This window comes from Caretta caretta, chromosome 1 (genome assembly GCF_965140235.1).
Source record: "Caretta caretta isolate rCarCar2 chromosome 1, rCarCar1.hap1, whole genome shotgun sequence".
Classification (NCBI taxonomy): Eukaryota; Metazoa; Chordata; order Testudines; family Cheloniidae; genus Caretta; species Caretta caretta.
The window spans coordinates 208,016,250-208,034,195 of NC_134206.1; the positions used below are offsets into that span (position 1 = coordinate 208,016,250).

The 17,946-nt window shown below is 45.9% G+C and overlaps 2 protein-coding genes across 2 annotated transcripts in view; both read right to left on the reverse strand.

The window, feature by feature from the left end:
* The window catches only part of POLQ (DNA polymerase theta), a 136,477-nt gene extending 126,241 nt beyond the window's left edge, over positions 1–10,236 (reverse strand). Inside the window, exons 1-4 of the mRNA XM_048819242.2 lie at positions 10,041–10,236; positions 6,875–7,057; positions 5,663–5,793; positions 3,633–3,789 (exon numbers count right to left, since the gene is read on the reverse strand). Coding sequence (XP_048675199.2) covers positions 3,633–3,789; positions 5,663–5,793; positions 6,875–7,057; positions 10,041–10,236 — 667 coding nt within the window. The remainder of the gene's footprint in view (positions 1–3,632; positions 3,790–5,662; positions 5,794–6,874; positions 7,058–10,040) is intronic.
* A 2,842-nt stretch (positions 10,237–13,078) lies between these two features.
* Positions 13,079–17,946, reverse strand: part of METTL16 (methyltransferase 16, RNA N6-adenosine) — a 32,164-nt gene continuing 27,296 nt past the window's right edge. The window contains exon 9 of the mRNA XM_048819293.2: positions 13,079–17,942. Coding sequence (XP_048675250.1) covers positions 17,325–17,942 — 618 coding nt within the window. The 3' untranslated portion in view covers positions 13,079–17,324. The remainder of the gene's footprint in view (positions 17,943–17,946) is intronic.

Below are 17,946 nucleotides of genomic sequence, written 5' to 3' on the forward strand. Positions count from 1 at the left end.
ATGGCTACTGCAACAGCTTCCTACTAACCAAGGGCAAGTGGGTTTTTCAAGTCCTGCACAGGATTATTATTATTTTTTTAAATGAAACAGCAGCACCTCACAGGTCTGTCATGAAGAGACTTCCCTATGAACAGTCTTAGTCAGAGGCCCCAGGAGGGCATGTCTCAGATGTGATGTTTTCTGCCATGCAGTGTTACTCTTGGAGGAATTCTGCACCAACAAATTAAAAATTCTGCAAAATTCTGCATATTTTATTTGTCAAAACAACACTATATAATCATGCCAGTTTCAATTATTTTGGTAATTTATTTCAAAATACCTGTCAGCAACTATGTCTGTAACAATACAGACATAAATTTTCCCCCAGGGAATATAGTTAAAGAAACCCCTACAACCCAGTTCCTGTTTCTCTGCCCCATCCCCCTACACAGCCCAGCTGAGGGGCTAGACACCCACATCCCCTCCCCCCAGATCAGACACTGAGACCCCCTAGCCTCCCAAGCCCAGCCGCAGGGCATCCCCCACCCAGACATTCGCAACCCCTATCCCCCAGAGCCCAGTCATAAGGTGCCCCCCAACCCAGACACTCGCACCCCCTCCTCTCCCAGAGCCGAGCCATAGGGCACCCTACAGACCAGACACTCACACCCCTTTACCCCTCCCCTCCCCCCCCCGAGCCCAGGGATCCAGAGGGAGAGAAAGACTGATGCTGGGTCCAGGGCTTGTGTGGCATTTCCTTCTCACCACCTCCTTCCTTCAGGGCATGCTGGAAACTGCAGCAGGGTCTTCTATTTGCGAGCTGGGCTCTGCCAGGTCCAGTGGCGGCCGCAGCTCTGCAGCCCACTTCTGTGGGGGGAAAGGAAATTCTGCACAGAACATTAATTTCTGTGAAAATTCTGCATTGTGCAGTGGTGCAGAATTCCCCCAGGAGTAGTGTGCCGTGGTGTTCACAAAAGGAATGGAAATTGGCACTGAGTGCTCATAATAACAAATGGCCTGAATTGCTTCCTGAAATAAAGCCTATAATCGCAATGGTATTCATATGCCAAAAGACAGAGTACTACTGTCTTTTTTATGGGCAGGGACTTCTGTACCTCCTATTGTTATTCAGGCATGACATCCAAGCTCTCAGTATAACCATGTATATGGGAATCTGAGCCATGCTCAAATCAGCCAGGCCTGACAGTCATTTACACATACAACACTTCTTTCTCCAAGCAGTACCATGGAGGCATCTGTTGAGATTATACTGCAGCCGCCGAAGTAGCCACAATAGCTCAAACAAGGCGGCTACCCTCATCTTTAAAACAGAAGTAGTCTCCAATGGTTGCGCAAGTCCCAGCATGTAACATTCTTTTTAACTCAGCAACCTGATGAGCAGTGCAAGCAGGGAGGGGAAGGGGGTTGTAATCTCTTTAAACTGCATCTCTACTGAAAATGAAGACAGCTACAATATGCAAGGTGCTTGTGTTACTCTGAGGGCTTGTCTACAGTTATTCCAGAATGGCTACTGCTTTTTAAATTCATACCCTACCTTAATCTGAATTAATTTGCAAGTGTAGACAACCCCTAAATTGCTACAGTTCTTCGGGGCAGCCACAGAAGGTTCAACTTCTTTTTTATATCAAAAATACTAAAATCCAGATATTTTTGAACTTCTACTTTTTAAACTTAATTTTTAAGTTACAAACCTACCACTGGTAACACAATACAAACCCACTCCCAGCTGGCACATTTAACAGGAGGTTTTTCTTTAGTCTGCTCTCCTAAAATTTCTCTAGATTTATTCCTCACATTAATACTAAACAATACCGCAAGGAAACTTCTCCCTTTCCTGTTTACTGGGATGCAAGCAACTGCATAGATTACATAATAATTAAACTCAAATCAAATTGCTCGGAACTGCCTTAGGCAACAGACATATCTGCCAGCAGCAGGAATTGAGTTTCTCTCAACAACTTCCAGAAGCAATGTGAGCTGGCAGCAGGGGGTTGACACCAACAAAAGGAACAGCTCAAGCTTGAGATGGAATCCAGCCAGAGCTGCAGTTGTCTCTCAATAATTTATCTCAAAGAATAAAACACTCCATGAAAAAAAACTAGTCTAAATTTAGACTTAAAAGATCCAAGGTACAATGTTGCAGAATTACACTAGCTTGCTGTTGGCTACATTTAAAGTCATTTTCAGCCTCTGTCTCTTCAGGCTTTTATAAAATTTACCTCCAAAATTACCCTTTGGGATGAAATTTGTCATGATTATTTTACTCCAAAAGTGATTTTTTGTGAGGGTGGCAGAAATTAATTAGTTTGCATAACTTCCCAAATAATCAAGTATCAAAAAATGATATTTTATCAGTTTGATTTTTTTGTACTTTCAAATAATGCAAGACAATTTCACAAATTTTAATGAGGTAGCAGTAAGTAGACACAAGCTCTGCACATCTAATCATATACTTATCTGATTCTCCACACCTATATAATCCTCCTTTGGCAATATTCCCCCATGAGGACATAGGGATTGTTCTAGAAAGGCATAGGGATTGCACTAGAACTAATCAAAAACTGCAGCTTAGCACATTGAAGTACACCCACACCTCCACTGGTCAGCTGAAAGTATTTATAGCACATAAATCACTGTAGTCTCCAGGGTCCAACATGTGCACATCACACATGAAGATAAAATCATCGGCCTCAAACTTTGCTTTCTTACTCTCTTGTCTTTAAGAGCTACCTGACCGGTACAATGAAAAATTATGGCATGAAATGCACACAGGTCAGGAAAGTCAAGGGTGAGGGTCACACAATTTAATATTCATTTAGTTTTGTGTCTTTTCTTGGTTTAAAATATCACTCCAAATACTACAGTAACATCACAGGCCCGGGGCAGGGCAGGAGGGATTCTGTATTTAACAACAGTGTATAAAGTATCAGCTAGGCAAACACAAAGGAAGAATGAATTTTTAATTGTGCTGGGAAAATACAGCTTCCTCCTCACATGCACACAGAATACCCAGAGATTCCTAATGGTTTCACATCTCTTTACATGCATCTTATTTAATGGACACCACCAAAACCTAGGACAACAGTAATACAGCAAGTCCACAACTGTGAAAGACAGCAGGCTTGCTTCCTCTTAAATTACTATTGGAAAAAATAATTTAAGGTTATTGTCCTCCTAGTCACATCAGCCAACACAGATGAGCCTCATCCATAAATTCCAACCAGCCAGACCCAGAAAAGCCCCATCTACAATTCCATCCCCACTTCAGACCACAAGTGCGATCCATCCATTCCACACATACACATTTCCCAGCCACCCCATCTGGTGATTTTCCACTTTCAAAACCCTGCATTCAAGCTAGAGACAACTGGTGTCACCTAGGATGCAGCCATCTCATTGTTCTGCCAGGTCCCAGCCTGTATACTTACTGATAGTTAAAAACTGTCTCAGTCAAAGAGACACACCCAGGTGCCACAGCATGTCTCCTTTGCACAAGAAGTACAAGACAAGAGTAGAGTAAAAATAAGGGCTTAAACATACACAGTGCGCATAATCTCAAAACAAAATTCATGAACTGTACACAATAAACATGCTCCTTCCTCCTGCAGACAGATCAGGCCCTAGCATCTTACCCAGTGAGTCCATCTTGTTCTCCTCTATGAGTCTATTGATTAGTCCGTTGGCTCTCTCAATGGTGCAGACAGCAACATCTAGTGCCGAGAAACGTCCAGCAGGGGAAGTGCTTCCCATATAGCCTTCTACCCGCACACCCACCTCCTGAAACAGAGTCTGTGTGCCAGGGAGACAGAACATTTGTTCACAGAATTAGAATCTTTACTTGTGATCAACGTGTGCTGCATACGGGAATCAGCACAGTACAGTACACACATCCTAAAACAGACATTCCCAACACTATATTAGCTAACCCAATTAAGAGCATGGCTGAGCCAGCTAGTGCCTGCTGTCTCCTATTCAACTGTGCGCTTTCTGCCCCACAGCAGAGCAGCCCAAGTCGCTGTGACCAAAGGCATCCCTCTATTCACACCCTGCTCTTTACTGTAATAAACTTTGTAGAAAATATGCCTTGTGAAGTAGGATTTGAAAATGTATAACTAATTGGTCAATTAATATTATAGTGAAATGTGTGTTGCTACATTATATGTAAAGTTGTAAATGCCCCATATGATGTTACTAGCACAAGTTCAAACTCACACAGCTCTGCCTAGATAAATTGTTAAAAGACCTATCCTAAACAAAGGAATATGTGTTTACTACTTTTATGTAAATTGAGGTAAACAGGGTCCTCAAGACAGCAGGAGGAGGAGATGGCAGGATATATAACAATTTGCAATTTACCAAACACAAGTGGGTAAAGAAAGAGCCTGAAGCCCCTTCACCACCAGATTCCATGTCACCTTCCTTACTGCTTGAATACATGTTACTTTGAAGGGTACCGCTCTGAAGAATCCACCTCAAAGGTTCACTGGCCTATAAAAGAAAAGGATAGAGGACCTCAAGTCTCTCTTTCACCCAAGATGACAAAGGCACCAGCACCTTTGGAAGAGATCCTGGCCAAGGAGAGTGTCAGTCACCATTTTGCTGGAAGACTGTGGGTGAGAAAGGCCATCTTAAAGTCTGGAACCAAAACTTGCTAAATTCAGTTTTAGACTTTTAGATGCATGTTTTCACTTTTATTTGCTGGTAACATCTAACTTTATGTCATACTTGAAATATTGAAACTCCTATCTTCTTCGGTTAATAAATTTGTTTTATTTTTAATCTAAAACAAACAACCCAGTGCTGTGTTTAAACTGAACAATTTGGTAATTCCAGTTAAAGTAGCAAATTGTTGAAAATTGACTCCATGAAAGGGCAATGAACCTTAATATCTGAACAGCCCAGGAAAGGGCTGGACACTGCAGAACACATGTTTTGGGGAAAATCCTCGACTGGGAGCATGTTGGGGTCACCTAACAAGTAGTAACCAAAGCTGGTGGAAGCCAAAGTGTGACTGGTGCATTGCTGGCAAGCTGCTGGGGTCAGAGGTGCTAGACTAGGACTCCAGCTATGCACAGACACACAGTGTGTGACCTGTAGGCTGGTTGTGAACAGCCCAGGTTGGGAGCTACAGCAGCAAAGCCTTGTGAAGTGTGCAAAGCAGACAGTGACAACCCCACTCTGATCTGGATTGCACCCCAGAACGTGACAGCCTTATTGCAGGAAGCAGCACCATCACACTGGAAGTTTGTTTCAGAAGAAAACCAGACAGGTATTCCAACAATGTCAAAACATCCTGTTTCAACAGTTTTGGAATAAACATTCACATTTTTTATTTTGAAATGATCTTGTGTTATATATACACACTATACATAAATTACACAAACACACAAATAAAATACAACATAAAAAGTAGAAATTGAAATGAAATGTTTTGATCAACCGAAAATTCCTTCACAGACTTTCAATGTTTTGGATTTTGTTCTGATTCGAAACTAAACCAATTTTCAAAATCCTTTGCAAAACAGAATTTCTGTCTTCCACAAAGCTCTATTTTCCACCCCACCCCTCAATTTCATACAAACGTTTTCACACGATTAAGGTTCTGAAAAGGTTTAATTTGACAACTTTGAGCCATACCCCCACACTCCTGTACTCCACTTACCTGTAGGTAATACTTTTTCTCTTTGGCCACAGAGACAAAGGGGAGGATGAACAGAGCTTTCTTACGGGTCTCCAGGACTCTCTTCAAGATGAGTAATTCAGCAACCAGCGTCTTCCCAGCACTAGTAGGAGCTAAAATAACAGGATCCAAGAAAAGTGTGTCAAAACTTAAACTGCAAGCGATTAGCTACTGGATGACGCCAGAGGTGGAAACTGCATATAAAGAAAAATATTCAGAAGTGCCTAAACATCTAAGCCACTTTTTAAAAATGGGATTTAGGTGTGTCTGAAAATTTTACTCAGAGACTTTCACTTTAAGGCTAGTTCATACCCAGCCCCTGGTCCGCCATGACTGAAAGTCATTACAACTTTCGTGGCTTTTCAGTCACCCAAGTAAAACAAGCCAGTGGGTCTCCATCCAGTTCCTAGATGACAGGAAGCCACATAAAAGGGTGCTGCCACAATTGTTACTAACTGGCTCCCTGTTACGAGTCTCAGAAAAGACACCAAGTAAGGAAATGGCCATGGAGACTGGACTCCCTCCTCATATCTGATCTCATCAGAGCAGATCAGAGGCACATCAGTGGGCTGAGCCCAATTACTGCTGCAATCTGTGCTGTACCTCCTCTAACGCAAAGATGATTTCAGCCTCCAGAGCCATCAGCCCAGCACCTTTTAGCAGCAGTAAAATCATTTATACTATATTAGTGAAGTTATAGTTAAGGCTACAATGTAGTCACAGAGGTCGCAGAAGTCACGGAAACCATGACTTCCAGCAACCTCCTTGACTTCAGCCTGCAGCAGTTGGGAGCTGCAGGGTCCACCGCCACCCACGGAACCCCTGAGCTCCCGGCCAGCAGTGGCCCCTGAAGCTGCAGGGGTACCCCATAGTTCCCAGCTGCCGCAGCTGTGGACAAACCCCCAAACTCCCAGCCACCATGGGCCCCCAGAGCTGCAGGTGGCAGTGGTACCCCAAGCCCCCAGCTGCTGCAGGCAGCTCCTAGCCTCTGTGTAGCTGCCCTGCTTCAGGCTGTATGGGGAATCGCGGATATTCATTTTGTCAGGGATATTTTTAGTAAAAGTTACAGACAGGTCATGGCTTCCATGAATTTTTCTTTTTTGCCCATGACCTATCGCTGATTTCTATTAAAAATATTCATGACAAAATCTTAGCCTTAGTTACAGTGCATGATTCTGTCAGATGTCTGCATACCTGAGTAAACTAGGTTCTTCCCCTCCAGGACTTGTCCAAGCATCAGGCACTCTGCTTGCCATTCAAACATATGTACTACTCCCAGACTGTGGTATTTCTCCAGAACTACTTCAGGAAGACCCCAGCTTGCCAGGAGCAGCTTGTCTGCTTGGTCATCAGGAATATTCATCTGTTGGCATTGCCCTTTGGGAAAAATTCCAACATCAGCAGAGGCAGCATAGTGAGTAATATGACACTAAGGCCTTATATGCACTAAACTTTCCGAAACTGCCATGCTGTGATCCATTTTATCAAGGATCCTATCTCTGACAGTGCCCAGGACCAGCTGCTTCAGAGGAAAGTGCAAGAAACCTTACAAAATAACCTGCCCCCAGAGAAAGTTTCCTCCTAACCTCCAATAGTTAGGAGATTGGATTATGGCCTGAAGCATGAGAGTTTATATCAGAAATGTTGCTTATTCTTTTCATTTTTACTATTCTAATTCTGGATATTCTTGCCATTCACTTAAATGTCCAGTCCCTCTTGAATTCTGCTAAAGCTCTTGGCCACAACGATCCACAGGCTAACTGCACATTGTATGAGTAGTATTTCCTCCCATCAGTTTTTAATTCACCATGTTTCAATTTCTTTGAATATCTCTAAATCCTTGTAAACCAAGAAAGGGTCACAAGAAACTCCTGATCTACCGATTCTATATCATTCATTATTTTCTATGCTTTTATCACCTCCCTTTTTATTTGCCTCCTAAAATATTTTCACTCTCTTTTCATATGAGAGCTTTTCTATACCGCAAGCCATTTTCTTTGCCCATCTCTGAACTACCTGCTTTTTGAGATGAGGTGATTTGATATGAACACAGGTTCCAGTTAAGGGCAATTAAGATATTAATAGCACTGTAACAGGGGTGGGCAAACTACGGCCCCCTCCGTCCGGGGCTCACACCATGCGGCTCGGCCCTGCTCCGGTGCTCCAGCCAGGGCACAGGGTCGGGAGTCCCGGAAGTGGCGGCATGGCCCCACTCCGGCTCCCACATGCTCCAGTGGGAGCTGTGGATAGGGCAGCATGCAGAACTGCCTCTGTGTAGGAGCTGGAGAAGGGACATGCCACTGCTTCTGGGAGCCCCTTGAGATAAGTGCCGCTCAGAGCCTGAACCCCCTGAGCCTCTCCCCACGCCCCAACCCCTTGCCCCAGCCCTGATCCGCCTCCCACTCTCCAAACCCTTGATCCCAGCCCGGAGCACCCTCCTGCATCCCAAACCTCTCATCTCCAGCCCCCACCCCAGAGCCTGCACCCCCAGCCAGAGCCTGCACCCCTGATCCATCTCCCACCCTTCAAACCCCTTTGTCACAGCCCACAGCACCCTCCTACACCCCAAACTCCTAATTCCCAGCCCCACCCCAGAGCTTGCACCCCCTCCCACACCCCTACCCCAATTTTGTGAGCATTTGTGGCCCGCCATACAATTTCTATTCCCTGATGTGGCCCTCAGGCCAAAAAGTTTGCCCACCCCTGCATTATAACGTTCCTTATATTTTCCATCTCATTTCTTATGCATCCTAACATTGTTTCCTTTTTTTTGTGTGTGCAGCTACACATTGAGCAGAAATCTTCAGTTTTCACCACAATTCTGCCCCAGGTTCTTTTTCCCCCCTGCCTTGTTATAGCTAATTTAGAACCCACATTAGCACACCCTGCCTTCCTGAGCTAGCGCTGGTGAGAGGTTCACTCCCTACCCCCCAAATATAAAAGGCTGTGTCTACAGCTTTAAAGAGCAGTTTTCAGATTCAAAGATCCCAGAGCACAGAAACTAAGGATACAAAGGGATGAATCAACCCAGCCCCTTCAAGAATGAAAGGCAGCAGCACCACACAACAGAGTGAAGACTTTCAAGGGGCAAATAGGGTACGTCTACACACAATAAAAAAACATCAACAAGCCTCAGAGCCTGGGTCAACTGACTCAGGCTCACACCGCAGAGCTGGCATTGCAAAGCTAAAAATACCAATGTAGATGTTCCGGCTCAGGCTGGAGCTTGGTGAGGGAGGATGGTCTCATAGCCTGGACTCTAGCTCAAGCCTGAACATCTACACCGCTAATTTTAACCCCGCAGTACAAGCCTCTATCAACACCAGCTAGCACCGAGTGACTCAGGAATGTCACTTATTGAATCATTTTATAGGGGGTGTCCCATCCAAACACTGACCCAGCCCAACCCTGCTTGCCTTGTGGGATCGGACAGCATTATATCATACATAAGGTGGTAAATGTCTGCAAGCAGAGTCTGAGAGGTGTCAGTGTTTACAGAAGAGCTGTGAAAAGGGAAGACGACACAGGGCATTAAACACTAAATCAAAAGTCACTCCACATGCCTGTGTGCTTGAAGATATTGGGGAGCTGCAATCAGGACCACAGGGAACTTATTGCATCCAAATGAATCACCTTGCCAATGTGCTCTACTCTCCTTATTAAAAAGGAAAGGAGGACTTGTGGCACCTTAGAGACGAACAAATTTATTTGAGCATGAGCTTTCGTGAGCTACAGCTCACTTCATCGGATGCACATCTATGAGCCTCGTTTTCTACCCCAAGGAATGTAAATAGTACGATGCATTAATTGTGTTATGCTAGCACCTAGAGGCCCCATTGTGCTAGGCGCTGGACACACACACACAGACTGCTCCCGCCCCATAAGAATTTACAAGCCACGTGCATTTTATCTCCCTCTGAGCCAGTAAGTGGTACGGAAAGGGGGGGGGCGGGGGAAGGGGAATTTCTGATTCCTCTTGACATTGCCCCCCTCCAACACACACACACGCTGACGGTTGGGCCCCCATGGCTGTCCCGCGCGCTGGGAGCCAACAGCCCTGTTCCCCCAACGCTGCACCGTCCGTGGGCTCAGCGGACATCACAGGGCTGCCCTGGCCGCTGGGCCCGGCTCCCGCCTCTCGAGCGCTGCCCGGCGGGTGCTGCCGCGCCCGGCTCTGCCGCCGGGCTGGGACCAGACGCCTCAGGAGCCGGCCCCACCGGAAGCTCTGCCAGGGGGCTCCCGCGACCCCGGCCAGCCCCCTGCAGGGCTGGAGCCGCCGCCCCACCGGCGGTGGCAGGGCCCGGACCGGTCCCACACCCACCCCCCGCACGGCTGCAGGAGCCGGCGCGCCGGGCGGTACCTGAGCGGCTCGGGCTGCTGCGGCCCCGCAGCGAGCGCTCCAGGCCGGGCGGGGGGCTCAGCACGGGCCGGGCAGGGGCCGCGGACCCGAACTGGCTGCAGGCCCCGGGAGAGGGCGGGGAACGGGCCAGGCCGCCCCGCCTCGGCCTCGGCCTCCGGCTGGTACTACCAGCCCGGGAACGAGGCACCGCCGCCATCTTCCCGCCCAGCCATTCAAACCCCGAGCACCGTCCCGCCCCCCATCGCCGGGCGGCTAACGGAACCAGGGCGCGCGGCCAGCCAATCGGAGAGAGCGTGGCCACGGAGCCAGGGGCGGGCTCCCGCTGGGGAAAGCGCAGCTCGTTAGCGCCCCCCTGTGGTCAGGTTGCGCCCGCTAGCGCACGGGAGGTTGGGCCGGCGTCGGCCCGGCCGCAGCGTCCAGGCTAATGACAGCGCTGCCCCGAGAGCAGAGACCCTGATAGCAGCCCCCACTGCGCCTCCCGCTCTGCGGGTCAGGCTGCCAGCGCCCAGCAGCCAGGCGGGGGAGCCGCTCCCCGGTGACTTCAGCCGCACCGTGCCCAGCGCGCATACGGCCTTGGTTCCCCTCCAATGCGGCTGATAGGAGCCGCGGGCTCCCCTTGCTCCCTGCTCACTTTCCCCTCAATAATAGGGAGTAAGTCAACAGCCCCACACAAGGATGCCCAGAGTCCAAGGCTAGAAGGGACCATGGGGGGGTCAAGCATCCAGGGCTTGCATTGCAGAAGCTGCGAGCTGGGTTTTAGGCGTTGGAAATTCCTGACACAATGCAGCTGGCAGTACCAATGCTTTTTATTTTCACACGAAACAAGCATTAGCAAGGACCAGAACACACCACCTCCCACAGCCCCAGCTTATACCTTACAACTGCAACACTTCAGCACCTAAGCACTCCCCCTCAGGAGGGTAGAAGCAGGCAAAATTTGCAAGGGTGGGCCCTTGCTGTTCGTTGTTCCCTCCGTCACCCTCAGGACCTGAGAAACCTGGGATCACATCTTCCGGACGTTCTGAGCACTCAACTCCCATTGATTTCAGGCTCAGCTGTGCACATTCACCCCTTCTGAAAATCAGGCCACAAGTATCCCTCCTTCTTTTTGTGACCGCTCTGGACAGCACTTTCAACTCTGATGCACTAGCCAGGTATACAGGAAAAGCCCCAGGAACTTTTGAATTTCATTTCCTGTTTGGTCAGTGTGGCGAGCTCAGCAGCACAGGTGACCATGCAGTCCCAGAATCACGAATGAGCTCCAACTTGGACCGAATGGGAGACACTGGATCTGATTGCTGTATAGGGAGAAGAATCTGTACAGGCTGAACTCCAATCAAAAAGAAGAAATGATAATATATATGCCAAAATCGCATTGGGCATAGTGGCCAGAGGAAACAACAGGGACACACAGCAGTTAAGGAGTTCAGGGAAGCCTACCAACAAAGGAGGCAAACGGTTGCTCTGGGTCAAAGCCCCATACATGCTGCTTCTATGATCAGCTGCATGCCATTCTAGGGAGGACACTACCAGTATCCCACCACTGTCCATGGACACCTGCAAGGGGGGAGTCTCACACAACAGGGAAGAGGATTTGGTGGAGGAGGAGGACGAGAATGCAGAGCAGGAAAACTGTGAATCCGTTCTCCCCAGCAGCCAGGACCTTTTCATCACCCTGTAGCCAATACCCTCCCAAGGTGGGATCCCGGACTCTGGAGCCAGAGAAGGCAGCTCTGGTGAGTGCACATTTGTAACTGCAGTACAGGGGTTAAAACTAATTGTGTTTCTTTGATTTGCCCAGAAGAATTGGGATGCCTTTACAGCCAGTACAGCTACTGGAAAAGTCTGTTAACATGTCTGGGGGTGGAGCGGAAATCCTCCAGGAACATCTCCATGAAGCTCTCCTGGAGGTACTCTGAAAGCCTCTGAAGAAGGTTTCTGGGGAGGCGTGCCTTATTTTGTCCTCCGGAGTAGGACACTTTACCACGCCAAGCCAGTAGCAAGTTGTCTGGAATCATTGCAGCACAAAACATGGCAATGAATGGTCCTGGGTTTTGGTCGCATTCAAGCAACATTCGGTCTTTATCTTTCTGTGTTAGCCTCAGGAGAGTGATATCATTCATGGACACCTGATTGAAATAGGGGAATTTTTGTAAGGGAACAGTAAAAGGACCCAATTCATGCTGGGCTGTTTGCACTTGGCTAAAAGGGATCATCCCTGAGAATAGCTACACCGTGGGGGGACTGGTGAAGGGATCATCCCAGAGAATAGCCACATGGTGCTTCACATCCACCGCAAAACCACACCCCCTCCTTTTAAATGGCAAACACAACTGACATTGCTTGCTATGGGAAAGGAGGGCACTGCAGTTTGAAAACATTCCCCTGTTATGAAGGTGGAAGAAGCCAACCCCACCTACCCTTTGGCTTACCATGGCTGCCTGGAAACTGCATTCTGTTGCCCAGCCGCCTGTGATATGTCACCATACCCATAGGCACTCAATAAAAAAGTCAAAATGCAACCTTGTACCTAAAGCACAGGGCCTGTCTGCTATGAATTGCTTGAATCACTGTGAAAGAGTCTCCTTTTTGGGCTCAGAAATGTATCATCTTAAATTTTACTTTCCCTTTTTATTCCGCATGCAGGTGCAAATGTTTCTATGCTCCCCCTATTATCTCCGTCCCTGAGGTTATCGCACATGAGGTAGTGAAAAAAAACACACTCATGACATGTTTTCCGAGCTCATGTAGGCTTCCCTCACTGATTGCCTCCATGCATTCAGCTGGGCCCTTTCAGGGGGCACAGAGGCCAGGAAAGCATTCAGTGAGCATGATCAGAAGACACAGGAGGTGATGCTAAGGGGGGAAGCAAACTGACATGATCAGGCAGCCGGTGGAGCTGCAGGAAAGGCAACAAGAGCACAGACCGCCACCGCATCCACTGTATAACCGACTGCCCTCCTCCCCAAGTTCCATATCCTCCTCACCCAGACGCCCAGGAACACCCAGCCACTCCAGGTCAGAAACACACAACAATGCAGTGTTGAGAAGCTTGTATTGTTACTTTATCCCTTCTGTGGATGAATAGGCAACTATAGTCTCCGTGTCTGCCAACATGGCACCTTTTAGAAGCACTCAGTTAACAAAATGTGGCATCTAAATAGAGTCCTTTCACTTCCACATGTTATGACTGGAAGAGCCCTTCTTTTGTTTTTTCCCCTCTTTCATTCTTTTCCCTGCTCCATCTTACCTTACCCTATGCCTCTTAATGTGTTCTCCCTGATTCATCTAGTCAGGTTTCCTTACAGAATCTACGACAAAGACAAGAAAGAGCAGGTCCTCCATTAAGATTTTCATGGAGATGCATGTTGATGTTCCTGGTACATTCAGCAGCAGTTAAAAGGTTAACCTATCCATCTGCAAGGAGAGTAACCCTCTCCAAGTATCTACCTTCTGATGCATTTTGACTTTCAAAGCATGGAGTCTAAGCATGTTAAAACATTCCATGAATAGCTTCTCATTTTTCTACCTGTACACTTCCTGCTAATTCCAGAGATTTATTTCCACCACTAAAAAATGTGTTTAGCATCCCTGTTAACATGTTGTTTCTTATTCTTTTAAGTAGAAGAGTTGGGTTTTTTTAAAGCAGCTCCAAAAATAAGCGTATATCAACAAAGGACAGAACAGAAACCATAATAATGTAAGATACAATAAACCATATTAATCACAGTCCAATTAACCCTCAGAACAAAAAGTTTGCTATATGTAAGTTTTGATATATTACACAAGTGGACAGGTCATACATAACCTCTAGGCTCAATTCAGCAACAGTGTAGGTTATGTATTCTGCGGAAAGGGGATGGAAAATGGAGGTACACTTGTAAAGCAGCATGATTCATTGGTTTGGATTCAGCAAATGTACAGAATGAGTAACTTACATGTCAAGGTCAACTTGCAGCCCTCCCAACAAATGCTCTCTTCAAAGGGTAAGGGGATACTGAGTAACACAGGGAACATGGGCGCCAAACCCTGCAAATTCCAAGTGTCTGCCTCTCCTCTGTAGGACCTCTTTCCTATCTAGCAGCATAGCTTCCCTCAGGGAGCCACTGGCCACCTCAACCATAGGTGTGCTACACTTTGCCCTCTGAGGAACAGGAGTCAGCACTGTTCCTATGATAAAGATCAACTCTTGCTCGTTGTGTGACTGTTTCTGCTGGTTTTCAAAGGAAGCTACCACACAGAACAGCTGCTGCCAAATCTCTTTTTCCTAGAGCTAACATTGCCCTCTGATTTTTAATTACATTTCCAAAAGACCATACTTTCTAAATTTACACTAAAAAACCACGTGTCAGAAGCCCATGGAACAGCCAAACATGATACAGAGGGCTTTGGTTTCTGTGGGACTTCGATATTTTGTATTAAGTTCCATATATACTCGATCATAAGCCAGTTCATTTATAAGACGATCCCCCCCCAAGATGGATAAGTAAAAATGGAGAATTTTTATGACCCATTCATAAGCCGACCCTATAATTCCCACTTTATCTGGGGAGGATGTCTCTGGCCTGGCTGGAGCAGCTCCAGCAGGCTGGGCAGTGCGGCCACATATTCCAGCAAGCTGGGCCAGGAGGCTGGAGCCTGCTCTCGTGGGTGGGGCCTAGCAGCACAGCGGCAGCTTGCCAGCCCCGAAGCAGCTGGCTGTGGGGAGAGCAGGAGAGCAGCGTGGCCAGAAGCAGAGAGACTCTGGCCGCACCTCTTCCCTTCTGGATCTGCAGGCTATGCTGCCTCTCCTTGCGCTCTCTGTTGGGGGGAGGGGCTGTGTCCCACCTCTCCCTCTCTATAGCTGTTCATAAGCCGACCCCCCTTCTCTGATGCTTCCCTTTTTTACTAAAAAAAAATTCAGCTTATGAACGAGTATATACAGTAGTTGAGGTGTCCAAAAGAACCTCTCAAAACTCTTAAGTTTGATTAAGCTAGTTAGCATAAAGTATCACTGCTTCAAGATGTTCTCCCTTATCAGAGAAGCAGCTCTGTGCAAAATTAGCAGGCTACAAACCATAGTTTGAGAACTACTGGGCTGTGCAATCAATAACCCACTTTAAGGGCTTAATATATATATAATTTTCCTAATCAAATATAAATCACTGCCTATTATCTGTGATAAAATAGTTAACTAGCATGACAGCTGTTGGTTAATGAAACATGAAAACAAATCTAAAATTCTCTCAAGTATTTTTCTTCACTGCTATACAGAAAAAACATTGATCTTTCTAACTCAAAATTGAATCCATTAAGTCAAAGGCAAATATTTTAGAGTCTCTTCCATACAAACATGTTCTCTTCATTTTTTACTTTTATGGTAAACAAACATAGTATTAATTTTACTTGCTGTATTTGAAACTTCCAGGGAATGACATTTTCAGGCAATTTGCCAATATTTAGTGCATTCTTTTAAAAGATAATGGTCCAGGTCAGATCACCTCACCTCAGTTGGGTTAAAATCTGATGCAAATAAAATAATTTAATAAAAACAAAGTACCAGAACGATTTTATGATATCAAATCCAATACTGTGTAACTGTTTTCCAGAGGTTCAAAGATTAAGGATAGGACTTATATAGCATATCTTGCTTCTCTGGCCTGCTGTGGTGCAAAAGACAGATGTACAGTTTCTACTGAATTTCTTGGAACCCTTGATGAACACCACATATTCAGAGTGATCCCTACAGCATGAGCAGGTGCATTTGCTGCAATACATCAATAATGTATCTATCTTTCCCCTATTGTGGATTTCACTTTTATATCTATGGCCCATACTACTATAATGCATACTTAATGTTACAACTCATTTTCGGTCACTGGGCCACTTCAAAACCCTCCACTAACAGATCTTGCCATTTCCAGAGAGAGCATCAGTCCTCTCTACACCCTGTGGAGTACTTCTGTATGGACAAGCTCAGCCCTTGGGAGGCTGGATGGGGATAGCAATGCCCATAATTACTCCACCAACCCTGTGTGAAAACCACCAGAAGATTAATGCAGCCTGATGCAGAATCCCTACTGTGTGCCCTTGAGGGAAATAGATTCCAGGTACAACAGTGGCCAAGGAAACCCTGGTAGTACAGCTCCAACCAGAGTGGGGACAGGGCCCTGAAGCATGTGAAAAGCATAAGACCTCAGCAGCTGGTACCCCAAATTCTGTGAGTTCTACAGCTGAATTCTGTCCCCATCCCACCTTCACTGTTCATCAAATTAACGTGTTTTCCTATCCATCCTTATAGCCCCTGTGATGAGTTTTTCTGGTCCATGGAGATGAGAGACATACTCTAATTCTCTCTCTCTTCCCCCCCCCCCCACCCTCCTTCAATACTTCAAAGAAATTTAAGTTTAAAGTGAAGCCCAATCTTTCAGGAATAATTGCTTGAAACCACCACACTGCATTTCATCTCCTGTATCAGGGTAGGAAATGCAATGGGGAGACATGGTCTAAAACAATGTGTGCCACGGTTAGATTTTTCTTAATTGGTATGTTGCAGGAGGAGCACAAATCATTTTTCATTTTTAAACTTTTAAAAAGCAGAAAATCCATGCAAATCCTGATGTGTGTTAAATAGTGACATCTAATATAGATTAACAAAAACTCAAGATTCATGATCTCTAAAGCTACCCAGCTCTCCCATATTATTCTGTGCTTTTATGAGCTGTCATTTAAAGAACTGCCACCTGTTATCAAGATGTTGCTCAGCTGAGGCCAAATGCATAGGGAAGGGAGATGGATGAGGGTGGCAAGTGCCATCCCTTCAAGGAAGATTCCTGGCTGCAAAAGACAATACACAGAGTTGCAGGCTAATCTGTGAGAGTAAGGGCTGAAAAAACCTGTATATTCCTGCAATAATAATGATGTAAAAATGTAATATTGTAGTGAAGATTTCTATTCTGCAAACAGAACTCCATTTCCACCAAGTCAGATCAGAAATCAGCTGTAATGTTCCCATATGAAACCAACCACAGAGCTACTGCTAAAATAGGTTTCCGTTTATCATGCAATTTTATAGCTAGAACACTGAAGTGCTATTTCAGCACTGTTTCTCCTACCCCTCATCATTATATACTTAGGATTCCTTGTACTTAAAAAAGGCTGTTTAAAAATAAAGTTGATTTTCATCTCAAATTTTGGTCATTTCATCTTAAAAAAACCTTGCTAGCACAAAATTTCTCTTAGTCTATTAAAAAGATTACAAAAAAATCCAGAACTGACTTATTTCTATCATATTCTGAATAAGGGCTAACTAGCAACCAGTCGAAAAATTTGATTTCGTAAGTAGGTGCACAGTTGGTTCATTAAATCTCTGTTCTGTCCTTCAACCCAGTGCATCTCTGCTAATGCATCATCCCCTTCTTTCTTCACATTAATTAAACACTTAAAAAGAAAGTGTCCACTAGTTACTTTGGGACTTTGTCCTTTTTCCATTGTTACACTGCCAGCATCCTCTGACGCATCAGGCTCCTCCTTTGCATCACTGGAGTCTTCACCAACTAAGGTCTCTGCTTGCTTTGCTTCTATGTCCTCCTCTTCCATGCGTTCCTCATTGTTTTCTTCTTTTGCAGGGGAATCTTCCCTTTGCCTGTCACTCTTGGCTGAGCTGACATCCTCATCAAGCATCACTGATCCCATTTCGAAGTTTTCTGTCTTGTTTTGTTCACACTCTGGGTTGTTTTTTGAGTCTTTCTGGCTGTTCTTCTCTTCCACTGCTTGCAGAATATCTTCAGAAGCTCGAGGAAGTTCTCGTAGCTGCCTTACTCTTTCTCGTTTCTTTCTTCTTAAATGAACCCAAGAGTTTTCAATTGCTGTTAGAAACAGACTAACTTCATCTTCTCCACAGGGAACATACTTATGCTGAACCTAT